The sequence below is a fragment of the Mizuhopecten yessoensis genome, unplaced genomic scaffold (genome assembly GCF_002113885.1).
Source record: "Mizuhopecten yessoensis strain PY_sf001 unplaced genomic scaffold, ASM211388v2 scaffold716303, whole genome shotgun sequence".
NCBI classification, from domain to species: Eukaryota; Metazoa; Mollusca; class Bivalvia; order Pectinida; family Pectinidae; genus Mizuhopecten; species Mizuhopecten yessoensis.
The window spans coordinates 48493-68767 of NW_018480049.1; the positions used below are offsets into that span (position 1 = coordinate 48493).

General features: G+C 36.1%; 2 protein-coding genes across 2 annotated transcripts; one reads left to right on the forward strand and one right to left on the reverse strand.

Annotated features, from left to right (window-relative positions):
- Positions 1-989: 989 nt before the first annotated feature.
- On the reverse strand, positions 990-9825 carry LOC110442841 (phenylalanine--tRNA ligase alpha subunit-like). The gene is made up of 12 exons (XM_021486668.1): positions 9666-9825; positions 8790-8927; positions 7982-8083; positions 7418-7533; positions 6280-6372; positions 5432-5560; positions 5043-5158; positions 4673-4757; positions 4025-4124; positions 3532-3778; positions 2795-2909; positions 990-1937 (listed from the first exon to the last, which is right to left on the reverse strand). The coding sequence occupies exons 1-12, from the start codon at positions 9801-9803 to the stop codon at positions 1832-1834; spliced, it is 1485 nt and encodes a 494-aa protein (XP_021342343.1). The 5' UTR covers positions 9804-9825; the 3' UTR covers positions 990-1831.
- Positions 9826-9990: 165 nt separating this feature from the next.
- Positions 9991-19720, forward strand: LOC110442840 (glutaryl-CoA dehydrogenase, mitochondrial-like). The gene is made up of 11 exons (XM_021486667.1): positions 9991-10172; positions 11261-11296; positions 13960-14094; positions 14293-14416; positions 14861-14970; positions 15398-15527; positions 15842-16064; positions 16325-16428; positions 16713-16838; positions 17331-17491; positions 18441-19720. The coding sequence occupies exons 1-11, from the start codon at positions 10085-10087 to the stop codon at positions 18512-18514; spliced, it is 1311 nt and encodes a 436-aa protein (XP_021342342.1). The 5' UTR covers positions 9991-10084; the 3' UTR covers positions 18515-19720.
- Positions 19721-20275: the final 555 nt, after the last annotated feature.

The window sequence follows — 20275 nt, forward strand, 5'->3', positions numbered from 1 at the left end:
TTTTTATTTAGACAATTCTTAACCAGACTTTCTTTAGAATTGGCTCAGAGGGCCTACAGCACTCACTTGGGCCGTTAGCATGTGTGAGCTGAGCAACGTTAACGCGTTTCCTAATTGGGTGATCATAAAATTTAACAATTTTATCACCAACAAGTGTCATGTTGGTCAAGATCTGAGCCTAGGCACTAATAGATTATATCTGTTGTACATTTGTACTCAAATTTGGAAAACAGGTAAATGGCAGCAAGTTGCATACTTAAGCTGGTCAGTGTAATCTATATCTTGACCTCTGACCCAAATTGAAGTAGTTGTCTGGTGAATCAGGTCACTGTGACCTGTATCACTGAAAATGTTCGTCTTTGGCGTATCCTAAACTTTTTAACCTGGAGTAATTTATTAAGAGTGGAGCTCGATGTACACTTCATAAACATTCTTACTTTCATTGTAAATATTTGAATGTGGACTTTTCCTGTTTCTGTGACGTCATAGCAATTTTAACAGTAAGGCTTCATTCGCATTTCCCGGTTGAAACGGTATGTGTGGCGCAGAAATTTTCCACGATAAACGAACACACTTGGACCGTTCTATAAGCAGAGCTAAAAATGCAGAGTTTCGGAGAATAAAACAGTGTATCAAGAATAATATGCCCTTTTTCATCGGTCCACTAAATTACATAACGTATCTTAAAAACTACATGTGACTTGACATTGTTTAAGAAAGAAATAACGCAAATTGACAATAGTCAGCATTTTAGTTTCGGTCAGGTACGTCTGGACCCCTCAATCTACACGTACCAAATTTTCCTGAGGTCAGCCTCGGTCCAAATCTGTACCTGTCGTTTTCTTTACAGGTTCAATTGGTTCAACTGGATACGCGAATGTAGCCTAATTCATGAAACATGAAGGAAAGTTTCTATTTTGATTCAAATTCAAAGCAAAGTCTGATCTATAAATGGTATTACACAAAAGAATTTAACAAAGTAAGTAGTTGATATCAGATTTTATTGCCAACCTCCGATAATCTGACAAAAAAACCCACATTTCATTTATGAAAATTGATCATCAGCGAAACTCGCTTAAATACAAAATCTTCATATCAGTATTTTAAGTCTTGCAATAACACAATATGACCCATTCGTAGTATTTTAGCTGAATTTGACTGTAGGTTACCACATGTATCTTTTCCTTCACTGAATAACCACAAACCAAGTCCAGTAAGGTTTGTCCACTGTACCGTTACATTCAAATTCTTATTTATACTGAAGATCAGACACACCACCTACCCGGTAAGCTGGGACACACCACCTAAGCTCAGACACGTCACCTAAGCTCAGACACGTCACCTAAGCTCAGACACACCACCTAAGCTCAGACACGTCACCTAAGCTCAGACACGCCACCTCAGCTCAGACACGTCACCTAAGCTCAGACACGCCACCTAAGCTTAGACACACCACCTAAGCTCAGACACGTCACCTAAGCTCAGACACGTCACCTAAGCTTAGACACGACACCTTGGTACATGTCTTTGTAATGATGTTTATTGCACAAACCAGTATGCAAATTACTAAAACATAAGTAAACGGCATTCCACTTCACCCAAAAGAAAACCTATACACGACTACTGTGTATATATACTCCTCATGCTGTGGTCGTTAATATCCCATGGAAAGTGACGAAATGTTAATACCAGGCAAAAGACATGAATGGAAAGCAAGCAGCACTGTAATTGGTCTTGACATGCTGATGGTGTATAATTTCCATCAACTGGTGATAGCCTCGAATTGATTTATAAATTAACATGTTATCTACATCTGTGGTCCCAGGTCCATTCACTTGTCTAGTCGACATATAGGGTTGGTGTAAACCATCTGAAGGTCCACTTTGGGTCCTATTAGGGTCCGGATGTCATCAATCTTGTACTTTATCATGGTGGGCCTGAAAGATAAAGAGCAGAATCACAGCTAGAAGTATTTTAAAGCCTAATATTGTGATGGTTTTCAACATTAAACCTATTTGTTGTATCCATTTTAAACACCCTGTCAGACTGACGGGTCAACACCAATTCACCGTAATCAACCGGTTTGATAGGGCTCTCGATTTACATGTGATGTGTAAGGGCTGCTACATACCCTTCTTACTACCATATACAACTGAATATAAGGTCATTTCTATGGCCTCCAATCCTACTTCGATGGCTATGGGTCTAAACACAAAGTACATAACTTAAGAAACAGATATAAATGCAAAGTCTAACCAAAGTAGGTAGAGCAGGAAATATTCAGGGAGTGGGCTTGTATAGGCTTTGCCTGTTGCTGAATTCCCATTAGATCTGATAATTAATAAAATATTTTGAAATGAAAAAAAAAGGTGGAAATATAGGTCACAGTGACCTGCATTTGAAATATTTGTATAGTTCTTCTCAAGAGGTATCCACATATAAAGTCATCAATCCTCAACTCTCATTAAGACTGATGCAGTGTATTAACCCTTTCACCCCTATGTAACTTAAGTAGACTCTTCCATGCATTGACATGGATGAGAACAGTATGGTCTACAGTGTTGAAAAGGTTAAGAAGTTGTACTGATGGAATTGTGACTACAGATGGACAGACAACAGGATTCAAGTATACCCAGTACCTCTTTACCTTCATCGCGAAGGTATAATGACCAAGTACTGTACTTTATTACCAGATATATCTGAATACTTAACATTAAAAGAAAACTTTTCTGTCGTATCTCTGGTTAACACTCCCTGGTATGTCTGTTTAATTGACGAAGAATGATGTACCAACCTTTCTAGTGACAGTCCCCATGCTATCACTGAAACGTCCTCAGGCAATCCCATCGGCAAGAGCATTTCTGGGCGGAAGATTCCAGAGTTTCCAAGCTCAACCCATTTCTGTAGTCCTGTGATAATAAATGACCGAATTTGTTCATGTACCATAAATTCCATACAAATTCAGTAACAAAAAGATTAGGTTATATAAGTGATGGACTGATGATCGATTATAATCCAAAATTGGTTGGTTTGTCCTTTCTGATTATCGATTACAAAATTCATAATTGAAATAATCTATTCATTACTGAACTCATCTGTCTTTAAATGTTTATCGGTTATGATTTTTAAAAGATTCCTCATCACTAGTTTATATATATTGTTTACCCTCTTAATACCAATTTTTATATGAGCCTTGCTGTTTCAAGGACGCTAAACCCCACACAAACAAATACAACTAATGTATAGCTCTTTCAACTGGTCTTGTTCATACCTAGATATATGTAAACTGACTACATATTATACAACAAATCACACAAATAATGACCTAAGAATGCCATCTTGTAAAGATGTATTGATGCAGTAAATGACTGCCTTGATTTGTAAGCTGTGAAGGAATGCCACATATGGTAGATTTAGTAAAACAGACCTGCAAAAAGAGGGCAGGCATTGTCCATAGTACATTTACACAAGGGGACATGTTCCTCTTTTGATTTTGATTTGAGAAATTCACGCAAGGTCCAGCTAACTTACCATCATGGTAGCCAAAAATCTCCATACTAGGTTCAGTGTATGGGTTGTATGCAGGTTTGAAACAGATCTCCTCAATGCCTAATTTTTTGAAGAACTCTTTGATGACGCCCATAAGGTCACCCAAGGTCAAGCCTCTATCTGCCACCACTCCCTCAATCTGGTGAAATTCAGCAAGATGGGTAGCATCTGTCGCCTCATTCCTGAAGACTCGGTCGATGGAGAAGTACTTGACAGGCGTGAATTCTTCCTGTAAATAGATACAGAAGTATTTTAAGAACTTTTTTTCTCTGGACGGCGAGTAAAACTAAAAAAAATCTCTATAAATGTTAATATTTGACCCCAAGATGAAGGTTTTCAGTGATTTACATATTTTAGCCATAATATGGACAACAAACCATCATTCACATTAGCTGCTGCTAAATAAAATAACTTTTATATTTAACTGTTTACAGTATGTTTAAAATATGAAATATTTTCATGGTTATTTTCTCACCTGTTGGGCTAGTTTATACAACATTCGGGTGCTGACAGCTGTTGTGTGCGTCCGTAAAATATTTTTCTTGGCTTCTTCTAATTTCCAGTCACAATTGTATCTATGAATTAAAGCAAAGAGGTTTCCATGATTTTAAGACAAAAAAATATGTCAGTTATTTAATGTGCATGTTACAAAATTATTAAAATCCATGGTGAAGAATAACAAGACGGATAAATCACTAGGTTGTAAAATTTGATTTCATTTTCTTTATACTTTTGTTATTACATAGTAATTAATCAATAAACAATATTAGTAGCATGACATGTATTAAGCAGTCTGCACACACTTTGAAATAATTGTTCATAGGTCTGTCTTTATCAGTACAAGAAAAGAATCTTAAGCATACCTGGTAACTATCCTTTAGTTATTTGCATATAATTAAGCACAAATCCCCCCCCCCCTTAATTCTGAATTCTTAAATGTTTCCTATATCACTCTGTAGAGAATTAAACACTTAAAGTTCCCACATACCCTTCAGAAATAATTGAATCTACTGTAGGTCTATAACAATGTCAAAACATAATTTTACTTTCTTAATTTAGCACAAAACAGATAATAAGCTAGTTTTACTGTACAGCACAAATCTCATCAGAACCTTTAACTCACCCTTGAGAACCGTATCCCCCTTCTGAATGCACTTTTTTTACCCGCGCTAAATAGTCCATCGGGAATTCATGAGCAAACTGAGGATCTGTAGATGGGAGAAATTGTATGTTACTGATAAATCAAAGTTGTAGTAAAGAATCGAACACAACAATGAGGATTGTGAGGTTTGTAAACAAGTGCAACTACCCTTTCAGATTTGATCAGTCTCACAAATTCCACATTTTATCTCTCAATCCATACTTTTTACTTTAACAACATTTTATAAATTAGATGTAAATATAATCCGGGCATCATCTGGTTATACAATAGCACAGTTAAATGGTTGGAGTTGAGGTTATCAATCGTAAACAATATGGAACTGGGAAGTGACCTGAGACAAAGAAAGTGTCGTGGGCGTCCCTGGCTGGATGTTGCTGAGGCTGGAAAAGGGCGTCAAAGTTCCAGAAGCAACTCTCAATGAAGTTGTTGGTCGGCATTTCTGTGAAACTGAACGGGAAAAGCAGAACTAAATTTACAATGTACTACCATTAATGTTGATATTAAATAGCAATACCTATTACCATTTATGTCAATATTAAACTAATGGATTGGTTTTTTTATTGAAAATTATAAATATTTCTTTGAATATTCTCATGAATCTGATATGGGTGTTTATCTTATTTTTAAAGAAATATGTAATGGTACCATGTATTTGAAACAGCATATTTCACTCTGTATTGCTTCATTTCACCGAGAATTTCAATCGTCGGTCAAACCTACCCCATTTCCAGGAAGATTTGTCTGTACTCTGCCCTGACTTTGAGTAGGGGATGGAGATGTCCACTGGTGGGAGGTACACCTAAGGCATCAAAGTTGTACTCCTTGAACGACTTCTCCTTCCAGGTCCCACTGTCGTAGGAACAGTTTTCATAATATCAATACATGTACAACACTGTATATGATTTTAGCATTGCCCCTAATGGGTAACTTTGTAACTTTTACAACCGGTATATCATGCAGTTTTCATCATCAAAAGCTAATTAAGATTAAACATAGATATAAATTCATCATAAAACTCACACAAGACTTTGAATTATGCATTTGAATTATCAAATACGAATTCAATGCTTTTGTCTGTATTTCTCTCTCATATTTTTCTTTCTATAATCCAGGCACTTTTGTTTTCACAGTGAAAATATTACTCAACATCTTACATTTTCAACAGTATTTTATGTCTACCTGATTGCAAAAATCCTAGTCAAGCTTAAACGATTTCATTGATATTTCTGCTCTCCTTTGAAAAAATAATTAATAAGATATATATAAAATTACTTGATATGGTAGATCAACCGTTTTTTCTTGAACACTTAATTTAGCAATCCTCCCTTTCACACTTATTGGCGAGGGCGTCAATTCGTATTTTACTCATTAAGTAAATCTTACGCTATGTAAAAGTATTTGTTTGCATGACATTGGAATCTGTGATCAATAAACATGAATTTACATGATTATAAATAGCAAATGAAATATAGCTAATCTATAGAAATAAGAAATCCAAGAAACTGTGAAATGTTAAACCAGGTCAAGCTTATAATAATCTACCGCAAGAGAATTCTAAGTGTGCCTACTTTTGTATCATTTCTGGTGTTAAGTCGACCTCTTGTTTCTGCACTGACAGTGAGAAGGCTGGTCCCTTTGTAAGCTTGTAGCTTGTCAGTTTCCTGAAAGTAATAAATCTCTGTTTAAGGCATGTTCGACACTAGCACTTTCCCTCTAGTCCAAGGCTAGTAGATTTCAGAAAGGACTATTGAGTCACCAAAACTAACTGGTGCTTTAAACTTGTGAACACAAATGTGTTATTGCATTATCATTTGATAGATAGATTATAAAATAATAACATTCCTTTTGGAAAACTGCTAAAAATACAGGTATAGGCCTACTACATGACAATTGTCAAAATGTTCCTAAATCTTCACTATCTTCATGGCAGTAGTTACTTTATGTCTCCTACGTACCGATAATTACTTTTATTATGATTCATGTTTGAGACATTTCCTTACCACCAGGACTAGCAAATAATCTATTCAACTAGTCATGTGGACTACCAATCAAAACTGGTTTATATAATATACATGTATAGTGTCTAACCCTGCTATAAGTCAAAGTACATTTTTTTTATGATAAATTGTATTTATTAAATAAAACGCTTGTTCTAAAGCTCATTTCCAGATTTTTTTCAGTCAATACATGAGGTTTGCATGGTCCTTTTTCAATCCTATATATGTCACCTTGGTAAAATACTAGCAACTTCTTACCGACTCAGCTAGGGAGAAATTTCCCTTTAGCTCATTTGGCAGAACCTAAGACTAGTAAACCAGATGTCCTGGGTTCGACTCCTGGTGGAGGCATTGAAAAATAATGACCTCTGTTACGCTGGCGCATACGTAAGGACTCGGGATAAAATGACAAATATACTCAGCAGTTCTTTCACAAGAATCGCTATGACCCCTGGAAAACTTGTGACGAGTTCTTTCCTGAAGGGGGAGTATGTCACCCTGGTAAAATACTAGCCACTTCCTACCGACTCAGCTAGGGAGAATTTCTCTTTAGCTTTTTCGGTAGAGAGCAAGACTAGTAAACCAGATGTCCCGGGTTTGGCTCCTGGCGGAGGCATTGAAAAAATAATGATCTCTGCCACATTAAGTATAGAGAATAGATCATTGTTTTATTTGTACATTGTCATCAGACCTGTCTACATGCACTTACACTTCTGTGATGAGTTTCCTTTTCTTACACTCTGCTTTCTGTGCATCTGTCATGTCATCTTTGCCCTGATCCACTCTCTTCAGGCATTCCTGCACACCATCACTGATACTCTCAACCTAACAGAGCAATAGAACACTGTTATACACAGCGCTGGTTTTATGATATTTTCATTTGTAAAAAAATAAAATCAGCTCCAGACATGTATACCTGAATGTTTTGCTACCAAATTAATGAAAATATCTATTATCAAGACTTAACCCCTAGCAAAATTTGATGTAGATTCACTGGAACTATATTATCCTAGCAACCACAGCTACCATAGTTACCATTGTAGCAACAGGCGTCGACTTTTTCCTCCCTTCGTAAAGCATTTAAAAATGAAGGTCAATCCTTATGTAATTTTCTAATCCCACACTAATTCAAACATAATTTGAAGAGATACATTAAAAAACACTTTTCGGCTGACACCACAACTAAGTCTCTTATCTTTTCTCCAATTTATCATTGGCATTCTAGCACACAAAATGCAGCACCCTCCTATGGAGGTCTTACAATAGTACAAACCTTCTTCATAACCTTTGGTCCACCTTCAGCCTTCTTGTCAATCTGTATCCAGCCATTCTGCATAGCTTTACTAAATCCTACTTTAGCATTTGGGACAGACTTCTACAATAAGAATAATTTTTTTGGTGTAACAAGAGGGCCTTATTACTCACTATGGTTTTAAGCATATAATACAATATGAGTGTGTACATTGTATTGCAAGTACTTTCCCATTTTGGGCTCTACCTTTCGGCTCCAAGGCGATAAATCCTTCTATTACAACATGAACATAGGATATATATTGATTTCTTTGTCTTATTTCATAACAAGACTGGTTGAAATATGATCAGCAATTCAGATGTAGGCTTCTAAAGACTCTACTGTCACTGTCACCAACTTTTGGGTCAAGCCCTAGGGAAGCTACAATCTTTCTTTACACTCAAATTGATTGATCTTTCACAGGTCCTAAGGAGTTAGGATGCTTCAATATGTATGTATGGTTATAGGGTTGGTATCTCAACCTTTTCCACACTATGGCCCTAGGACTAAGTCCCAAAGAGAAGGGCCAGACCCCAGAGCCAATCCTGATAGCATGATTACTAAATATGCACTTTGTGACAGAAGGGCCAAAGACCAAAAGACATTTCTCTAAAGACTTGATAATACATTTTTTTTTTTTAATTTTCGAATACCTCAGACTGTGAATAAAATTACTGCAATGCATAGTTCTTTTTATTTATGATGGTATCAACTATCTAGGTTTGTATCAGAATGTGTATGTGAAAACATATTCCATGACTCATATGAATTTATGAAATCTAGATGTTACCATGATTTCAGCCTGGGCAACTCCACCTGAGGGAACAGCATAGTAAACTAGCGCCTCATGACTTCCTTTTTCAGCAATTATGTTTCCCTCGTCTGTCAGCTGCCAGCATTTCTCTACACATTGTTCAGCAGAGATTACCTATTTAAAAAAAAATCATTGGTGGCCATCAGTTTTTCTGTGAATGTAACTGATTCTGATTGGAATCGAGTCTTTGCTCTCTTCAAAATACAATGCATGTCTTTTTAAAGGATTTCCAGTCAAATGATCTTGAAGTTCTGATCAAAATTTAAAAAAACAAAAGAAACATACAAAGAGACAGCAGCAAATTTTAGTTGATTCAATTTTTTTTGTCTCAATTCATATGCGTCTAATCATTTCTTTTGATTTTTTTGCTCAGCTTTACTATTGAATACAGGCTGTTTCCCTAGTTAAAAAGTGCCTTATTTTCCTAACATGACCAAAAAATTAGGAATATATTCCCGATTTCAAAACAAACAATGCTATATTTTCCTTTTCATAAAGGAACAGGCTTTTAAATTTAAGTAACAAAAACACTGCTATTAGATATGTCAAATAACGAAGCTTCTGCCGACGAGACAGTAGGCATATGTATATGGAAATAGAAACCAGATTAGTTCACATATTTTTCAACATCGTGACTTTTGTTGTATTATTACATTAAAAAGAATACGCTATGATCACTTTCTCTATGTTACCCTTTTCAATACAAATTAATCCAACATCGTATTTTCCTCTGCAGAGGCAGCACCAGTATTGCTCAGAATTGATGAACGATTGCATCACGCAATCGACTCATCTTGGACCATATTAAATCCTGTCAGATTGTATAGATTGGAAATACACATGTTTACTTACACCTTCGAAGCTCTGTAAACTTTTAACGGCTCCGACTACTTTTTGATGATCTACACCTAGCTGTTTGGCTACATCTTTTGTGTCTATTCCTTCAGATCCGTCGACAGCTTTCAGCACGAGTTCTGAAAGATCCGCCATGTTGTTCTACATGCGTTTCTGCGATACTATAGCAGGCTCCCAGCCGGTATATATATTTGTAATACAAATACAATAATATCTTCACAATATCTTAAATAAATAGACTATTAATAAGGTTGTATAGCTGACTTATTTTATTATTACTGTATTAAAAACATTTATTGAAATTTGCTGCAGAAAAGCGGGACACTCCTCCACGTTAGGTGAAGGTCATCATATGTTTCGCAACTCGTAAGCAGACAGCTAAGGTGATTGAATCAGTTTGGATATTTTTATATAATATGGCACTTCGAGGACTAAGATTTGTTAAATTCTGCAGGAGACAGGCTTTCTGTACATCATGCCGGTTACAAACAGGAGCAACAGCATGTATCCTTTTTTCTGAAGTACAGCAGTAGCCCGAGTAGGAAGAGTGGCAGAATTTGGATTTTAGATCACAGTATCATATAGAGTATAGACATGATTGTTAAGTCAGAAGATAATAACGTCGATCTTTATTATTTCTCGTTTCTTTGATGACAGAGAACGTGAAATTCCTGACATAATGTTAAGATATCAAAATTTGTTACATAAATATACATTTATCTGACTGTTTATATAACTTATATTAATCCTATAAAATTATATAGCACACATAAGATACTATCAATCTCATTACACCACAGGTTTTGCGCCATGTACCTTAGCAGAATAGATGCTCACCTTACTGGAAAAGGACTATAACTCCTCGCACCAACACTATATATATGGATATACATTTACACCATTGCCAACCTGAATAAAGACAATCAATTCCCCATTACCAAATCGTTACTGGATATTTTCGGGGTCCCAACTCTAAGGTTAGAAGTGACATGCATCTTTTAATTCTTAAGCATTCTCAGTTGCTTCTAAAGCCATAACCTTTACCATATTCTAGAAAGTGTGGATAGTTTATGATCCACAACAGTAATATGGTGGATGTTCAGGTTTGGTACACCAGTTGAGTGTTTACTATAAGAACAAAACATCAACAGATTACAAGTTTACTTGTCTATCTCAAATTTTAACTTCCTTGTTTTAGCTTCTCCATGGAACTTGAAAATAAAACAAGAACAACCTTCATAGATCTTAACAACTGCAGATGGTATTTTTTGTTCATGATCACGACTCATTAGTGGTGGTAATATAAAGGAAAACTTCTCTAAATGTGTTTTGATCATGTTTAGGTGTGTTAAGCTGGACTCTGCATTTTAAAGACAAGTTTTTAAATGTCGAGTCTCAAAGTAGAAATAATGTTTCAGGGGCTAGAGATATTAGTTGATGTAACTATCAGGCGAGTAGTGACCTATTTGCTGATATGCAGGTCTTTTCCCCCTGATCAAATCCCTGCCCCTAAATGAATCCTCTCTCTAGCCTCGCTATGCCCCTGACTCTGTTTAATTTGCAGTACCTTTGTTTCTTAACATTGTCAACAGCACAGTCAACATCAACTGAACAGAAGCCACAAAAAGGTAAGGAATAATCTGAATAAATATTTCACCAAAACCTAGGATGTAATAAAGCTACCTTGCATGTTAATATAGCTGCATACTAAGTTGCAGTAACTCTGCCTAGAGAACAGTGTTTTCATTCTTCTTGATCCAATGCAAGCTGAAACACTTCTTTAGGAACTCATACTTTATTGATCTGACAACGGAAATGATCGAAATCAATATAAAATATATTGAACATTGTATTAGCTCACCTGGTATGAAGTAATAGGGTGACTTTCTGCTTATGTGGTGGTGGTGTTTTGTTGGTTATCAGTCCCTGTAGGTAGGGCAGCTGCTCTCATTGCATGATCGTAAGAGGCGACTAATTTTGGGATCTTATCTTTTCTCTTCTTTCTAAACAACTTTCTTCTTCCTAATGTCTCCCTTGACAATGCCTCGCTTTTGGCATTTAGTTGAGCGTTCGCCCCTGTGAGGAAGGCTTTGGCCCCGGTTCTGTCCCCTGGATGAGACATACCAGAGTCTGTAAAAATGGTAGATTCTACTCCTGCTTAACGCTCAGCAATTTAGGAGTGGGACGACTGGTTCGCCCGTTGTCAGTATAATGTGACTGGGTGGGGTGTCCTGCTGGGTGTCTTTGCCAGTATGTTTCAGTGAGGTAGCACTATAAAGTCGTCATCAGTTCCGCGCTATCACAAGGAGACAAACATGAACATATCGCAGCCTCCCAAAACACACACGCATACAATACACGCATGCATCTTGCACATGGGGGAGGCCGTCCTTAAATGACCATAGCTGTTGATAGGACATTAAACAATACTAAACCAAACCAAAACATTGTTGGTTGTCTTGAAGGAATATGCCTCTTTTTGGATGAAAGGAAAATAAAAAATATACAAATTGAACAAGAGGCCCAGATGGCCTGTATCGCTTACCTGAATATGTTTAAAATAATTGGCATGAAGTAGGTGCTGTAAGTACATATGAAATTTCAGAAAGATCCATCCAGTACTTGAGATATAGCGAGAACAAACTTCAAACAGAGCCCCACCCCTATATGCAACCTAGGGGGTCATACCCACCAATTATACAAAATTGATTCCCCTTGACCCAAGAATGCTCCAGACTCAATAAGGATAAAATCCCATAATCCTGATGGTCGAAGAAGGATTTTAAAGGTTTTACGTCTATTTCTCCTATTGGGCCCCACCCTTCTGCCCCTTGGGAGACCACACCCACTGCATGCTTATACAATATTGAGTCCCCTTGGCCCATTGATGCTCCAGACTAAATTAGGATAAAATCCTAAGGTTTTACCTATATTTCCCCTATTGGGCCCCACCCCTCAGGCCCCTGGGGGGCCACACCTACCGTGTATACAAAATTGGTTCTCCTTTACCCAAGGATGCTCCACACCAAATATGGACCAAATCCTTTCATTCCTACAGACGAAGAATTTTAAAGAATAATTTGCTATGTTTCCCCTATTGGGCCCTGGGGGGCCACACCCACGGTTTATACAAAATTGGTTCCCCTTCACCCAAGGATGCTTCAGACCAAATATGGAACAAATCGTTTAAATCCTATGGAACAAGAGGGATTTTAAAGTATTTGCTATATTTCCCCTATTGGGCTCAGCCCCCAGGGGGACCAGACCCACCATTTATACAAAATTTGTTCCCCTTCCCCCAAGGATGCTTTTGAACAAATTTGGTCAAAATCTGCTCAGTCGTTCATGACTAGTAGTGTTTTAAAGGAAAAGTTGACTGACGGACGGACGACAGTCCTAGAAAGTGGGTCAAGGTCATGAATTTGAACAAACTTGGTAGCCCTCCAACCCAGCATGCTACAGGCCCAATATCAGTACCCTGGGCTTTTGGTTATTGAGAAGAAGTTGTTTAAAGATTTTAAGATATTTGACCCCTGCGACCTTGGAAGTGGGTCAAGGTCATTCATTTAAACAAACTTGGTCCCCCTTCATCCCAGCATGCTACTGGCCAAATATCATCAGTTAGGGCCTCTTGGTTATTGAGAAGAAGTTTTTTGAAGTAAAAAGTTGGCGCCGGACGGCCGACGACCTTCGGGCCAGGTGAGCTAAAAAATAAAAAAAGGGGTTGATTTTCCTTGAGGCTGAGGGGTCTGGTTAACAGATTCAACATGGCCGATTTGCTTCTAAAAACCAAATTGTGAACAGATTTCATCAAAATAGGGTGCTAGAATATGGATAAGGATATGAAAAATACACAATTAAAGGAGCTAACCCTACTGCAGGTTGGGGTAAGAAGACTCAATTTGGCTGAGTTGCTTTAAATGGTTTCTCTTCCCAAAAGTTTTGGACGGATTTTCATTCAAATTGTTAAGATAACATGCTTAGCCTATTGGAATCAAAAGTTATAGAAAGTCCAAATTATTCTGACGTTTTATCGACTTTTTTATATCGACGACAGACCGATATAAAAAAAGTTGATAAAACGTCAGAATAATTCGGAATAATCCTTCCCCAACTACTACACTACGCAATTCAAGACCCTTAGGCAACATGTTTCAATATCTCAGGAAACTGTTATTTTTATATTTAATTCCTGGTAAATACATTAGTTTTCATTTCTTTCTTTTGAGTTTAACTTGACTAATTACCCATTATGATTCTGTACAAAGGACATGTTTTTGTATTTTTTCAGCTTCGTTTCATTGGCAAGATGCCTTAAACCTGGAGAGTTTACTGACAGAGGAGGAGATTATGGTGAGGGACCAGTTCAGGTCCTACTGCCAAGAAAAACTGATGCCAAGGATACTGATGGCCAACAGACACGAACGTATGTAACTGGGGAACACCATCCGGTGCGTCATAGAACAATGTTTTATTGTCAGTCCATTCATCATCTTTGATTAAGAAGTTGGATGATTTACCAACGTATGAAGTATTTAATACAGTATCTAGAATATTGAGAATATATTTGGTGACCTCGGTATGGACAGACTTCAGGTATCAAATTTGTTTTTCATTTCTACAGACTTTCACAAGGAGATGATGCCCGAGATGGGAGAACTTGGAGTGCTAGGGCCAACCATACAGGGATACGGTTGTGCTGGTGTGTCCTCTGTAGCCTATGGTCTAATAGCCAGAGAACTGGAGAGGTATTATTCTCAAATACTTTATTTGTTCTTGGCTTCACATTTTCATAAGTGGCAAGTACATGTACCATCATAGTTTTGTTAATTTCTATTGTTATATACACAGGTAACTAGCCTCGTCTGTCAATACACCTATAGTACTATAGTGATATATTCACACCGGGAACTAATTTCTACCTGTACACATCAATGTTTTTGGTAATGGTTCTCTACATTGTCTACAATTATTAGTGTTTTCTTAGTTACCGGTAATCGGGATTTGTTAACTACACAAACATTAATAGTCTTTGGTTTCAGCAAATTCTCATACAACAGAGTTATACAAGTTTTATTGCACTTTGTATCTGTCCATTATGCCTGTTCTGATATCACTTTGATATATGGATTGAAGATACTGTTTTCCCATATTTATTCAGAATATTTTATTATCTTGATATTATTTTGTAGAGTGGACAGTGGCTACAGGTCAGCCATGAGTGTCCAGTCCTCCTTAGTGATGCACCCGATCAATGCTTACGGCTCAGAGGAACAGAAACAGAAATATTTGCCAAAGCTAGGTATATATCTTCAATCAAATACCTGTCAAAAGTTGTACCAGACACAAAATTTGTTATTTTAAAATAGAATGAAAATGCATACTACAACATTAAAAGATTCTTAGGAATAACTGTTACTAGTATATCCTGTAATAGAAATGGATATGTTAATCTGGCAATTGGCCCATGCCTGGTAATAAGCCCACCGAAATATATTGCAGATCTGTTTAAATGCCAACAAATGCTATTTCATTGTCCTGTAATATGTCCCCAATATTTAGAGTTTGAGGTTATATGTTACACCTTTTGGCCTATTGTAGGACATATATGGTGTTAATAATTGAACCAGTATTATCCTCTGAAGTTTACAGTGTACAATAATTAGATGCACTTTAAGGGAGACTGATCTCTAGTTATAGTTTAATTCTCATGATTTTATACTTCAAAGCTAAAGGAGAGTTAATCGGTTGTTTTGGTCTGACCGAGCCAAACCATGGAAGTGACCCTGCCTCCATGGAAACCCGAGCCAAATATGATGCTGCTACCAAAACCTTCAGAGTGTCTGGAAGCAAGTCCTGGTAAGACTCGGCAATCATATTTGAAATTGTTTTTGTATTTCATGTTTTTTGAAAAAGCACTTTCATAAAGATCCATTTACACTGTCAGTTATTGTGACCTCACAGTTTTAGAGATACTTAATTGATATTACAGTAAATCATATCTGTACGCTCCATGAATTTTAACAAAAAAATGAATGGTTATCAAACCATTGAACAGTTCTGTGAAAAAGAAATAGTCAATATTTTTAAACGTTAACTTTTGCCCCATTAAATGAACGGCAGAACAAGTAACTGCTTGGTACTAACATACAAAGCCTATCATTTCTTTGTAGGATCACCAATTCTCCTATTGCTGATGTGTTCATTGTTTGGGGCAAGTGTGATAGAGATAACAACAAAATCCGAGGCTTTATCCTGGAGAAAGGTATGAAGGGCCTTACAGCACCCGTTATTGAGGGCAAGTTCTCGCTGCGGGCCAGTATCACCGGCCAAATTGCTATGGATGACGTAGAGGTGCCGGAGGAGAATATGCTTCCCAATATATCTGGTCTTGGGGTAAACATTGTCCTCTTTTGGATTGTATGAATAATAAACAACTTGTGTTTGACGTAGTCACAGATATTCATGGTCTTTACTCGAGTAAAATTTTTAAAATGTTCTGTGTTGAAAGAATTACATATTTAAAAAAGATATTTACTTTGTTAATGAGTTCAAACACTTAATTATGTTTTGATTTGATTACAATTGAAGAAATCAGTCAAGTAATGTGACATTATCAGAGATTGATATCTTAAAATGCAATGTGATGTTTTTAGGGCCCATTTGGGTGTTTAAACAATGCCAGATATGGCATAGCCTGGGGAACGCTAGGAGCTGCGGAGTTTTGTCTGGAAGCAGCACGGCAATATACAATGGATAGGTACGTGTCAACACTAGTAATCAATCATTCTGGTCAATAGTTAATGTGATGTTGAAAGTCTTTCGGGGGATTGGTGAATATATACAGAACTTAAAATACAAAATTTCTCATTTGAAAATACATATACTGTATATATATATGAAAAAAAATTAAAAAAAATGCATAAAATGTAGTCTCATTATGATAATATGTATTGTTTTTGTATTACTTGGTAAAATAATAGTAATTGAAAAATAGTCACCTTGCAGACCAGAGTAAGAATGTGAAGCTCGTTTGTGTTTCAGGATACAATTTGGGAAACCCCTTGCCAAAAACCAACTGATTCAGAAAAAAATGGCCGACATGTTGACAGAAATATCACTTGGTCTACAGTCCTGTGTGCAGGCAGGCCGACTGAAGGATCAGGGCCTGTAAGTAAAGCTCTTCAGTATAGCCTTTATTAGGTCCACACACTATTGTTAACATGAGTGTAACAAAACATGAATTCTATCAAGATATCATTCTCTTTTAATATAAAACTGAATATCATAATTAATAATTTTCTGTACATCAATTTTGAACAAATGCATTTTTTTTAGATCAGATGTTTGTTTTTTTTCCTACGGAAAACCTCTCATGATACTTGTAACGATATTCCATGGTCCTAAGTTGTTAAATATTTTGTAAGAGCAACAAATTCTGCATTGTTTTGAAAAAAAGAACATCTTTGAAACAGTGACTTCAATATACTTTCTTTTAAGACAACTGACCAAACTGTATGGGTCCTGATTGCAAGTCTTGAGAGATGTCAGAGTTGAGTTACAGTGATTTAAAATAGATTTACTTAGTTCCTTGATATCAATTTATTGAAGTATTATCCAGGTAAACTACATTTTTTATCGAAGTCAATGTTAATTTTGTAGATTAACACCTGAGATGATCTCTCTGATCAAGAGGAACTCGTGTGGTAAATCTCTTGATATCGCACGAGTGGCACGAGATATGTTGGGAGGTAACGGCATCAGCGATGAGTATCACATCATCCGCCATGTCATGAATCTGGAGGCTGTCAACACATATGAGGGTTCGTTGCAGAAATGACAAGATTATATCTTTATGATCAGGATTCCTTGTCCTCTGTTTATCAAAGCATGAGATATTAAAGTATTTTTAACGTCTTTACTTCCCCAAATCATTTCTTGATGTGGTGTCCAAAGACAGTTGCTATAACAAACTAATTTGTTATTTATTTAAGTACTAAGGGGTCAAAATTTAGTGTGTAGAACTGTATCTCGGCACATACAAGAGATTTTATTTTTATAATCTATCTACTATAGCTGTTTGAAACACAAAGTCTAGGCGAACACTGATTCTTGGCTATTCCCTCGGTCATTAATTGGATGTTTGTTATAAAGTGGCCTGGTGTTAATCTAAGTAATCATTGTTCAGTATAAATTTATTTTTGGAGTTTTTCTTACATCGTTCGTTAAATCCCATTCTTTGATGCATTAATATCAAAATGTATGGTATGTCTGAGACTGGGCAGGTACTTTGTATTGAAACACAAAATATGAAGCCTAAAAATCTCAGTGTGTACACTTTTTTCATCATTGTGATTGGATATGAAATGTCCAAAATTTAAGTGCTGTATGTATATTATTACCACTTCTGAATCAGCATAAATAAAAGGTTCAAATAAGAGAACTGAAATATTTATGTTATAAAGATAAGAATGTGTTCTAATGAGTATGATGGTATGCAACAGTTGCTTTTAAATCTATTCCATGATGAAAAGTCTGGTACATCACAACCTTTTACAGATTCGTCGCATTATTAAAATTTTCATAATGTGACAAATCTATAAAATGTTAAGAACTTTTTTCTGCATTAATGAAATGACTTTATTTAAATAACCTTCTAAAGACCTATTTAGCCATTGTGTATTATAGAAAATAGCGATATTTGTTGAATGTTGAAAAATTTAGATAATTCATTTAGATAATGGTATTTAATTGTGCGTTTACATGTTCCAGGTACCCATGACATCCATGCGCTGATCTTGGGTCGAGCTATCACAGGGCTACAGGCATTTACTGCTGATAACTGAACAAAAGTGTGATGTGCATAATCCAGATTGTTAACCTGTGGCAGTATTCCAGTAAATCTCACAACATCCTACTACAGACTTCCCCCTAGGCTGTAGTAATTTATAAGACTGTGACACATTCTAGCTGACGTGCTTCACAAGTGTTTTCAAAGTCTGTAACATTCTCTCTTTGTTTGATAAGTCATGATCATCACATTCAGCTGATATGTACATGTTTATGTGTTAGAGGTTGTGAGTTAACTAACACTCGTGGTAATCTATATATTGACAATCATTCTTAAATATGGGGATGAGTGTTTGCTGTCTATTCTTTCGAATTGACCTGCTAGTCCAACCAATGCTTTTCTGATATTACTCATTTCCGTAATACAATCGAAACAACATTTGATTCATTTATGCAATTGAACATTGTTAAGTTACATACAATACTCAAAATCTGCAATAGATTTGCATCAAAATGTTGTTGAGAAATATTTACTCTTGAATTTGAAGACACTTATTGATTGATTTACATCACTATTTGGAGCTCTGGTTTTTGTATGAAATAAAAAATGATACTGAAATGTATTTTAAATTTGTGGTACCATAAGGATGTATACTATATAGAATTGCTGTGATATTTTTTGTATGATCAAGATTTATTTGAAAAGGGACATTTGTAGAAGTTCCTTGTTCATTTTACTGCGGTAATGGAGAGAGACATAAGTTATAAGTGTGTAAGCGTTGCATGGATGAGTGAAAATGTTTTGGAGAGAATTGATATATCGCGGTCCAAACAGTTGAACCGGTTGGACCAGAGTTTGTTTTTATGAAGTAAGGTCAGACCCAGTAATCTGATGCTGCTTTCTGCAGGTCTGCCAGGATTTATACCCCAAAATGTAACATTTAAAAACAGATGTACCGGTTGTTCCGCATAAATGAACACGCCCCAGGTGTCCGATCTTTGTAAATTATGTTACATTTCCCTCATGTTGGACTATTAATTAAAATAGGTACACTTGGCAGGATTCAGTGTTCAAAACGGTTTTTTCATGCATAAATAGGTTGGTTTGATCATGTTCCAATCAAGTATGAAATTCCAAATTCCAATACCAAATACAGACAAAAGTCTAGTCATGATTATATGGCATTTAGATATAGATATATATAAAATTCTTTTTAAAGAAAAAAAATCACTCTTTGAACGTATTTTTGTTATTCATCATATATGTACTTAGAAAATGTTTTGAAATAAATAAATAAAAAAAATAAAAATTCTATATGATTTGTATTTTGTTGTGTGAACCTCAGGACGAATGGGAGGTAACTGAACAAGACTTTACCATCCAAATGGTTAAAAGTGTAAAATCACAGAAGGAAGTACAAAGTTTCACAAAACCTACCATAACTACATCTTTGGCTATTATTGATATATTCTACATATGTTTCATGCTCTACAATAAGTGCAATATTGACCATCTTGGTGCCATAATACAAAGAGATTTCACTACTTTGAAACGTTGTATTAGATAATGAACAAGGGGCCACTTTCGTTTATCACGATCCAAACAGTTGGACCAGAGTTGTTCGTTCATGAAATAAGGTCAGACCTAGTAATCTGATGCTGCTTTCAGGTGAGCCTTGACAAAGCCTTGCAAGGCCTGCATTAACATTTACATGACCACCAGGATTTATACCAGAAAATGTTACATTTAAAAAGACAAACCGGTTGTTCCACATAAACTAACAGACCCTTAGTTTCATGGGTGGCATGTAACAAGT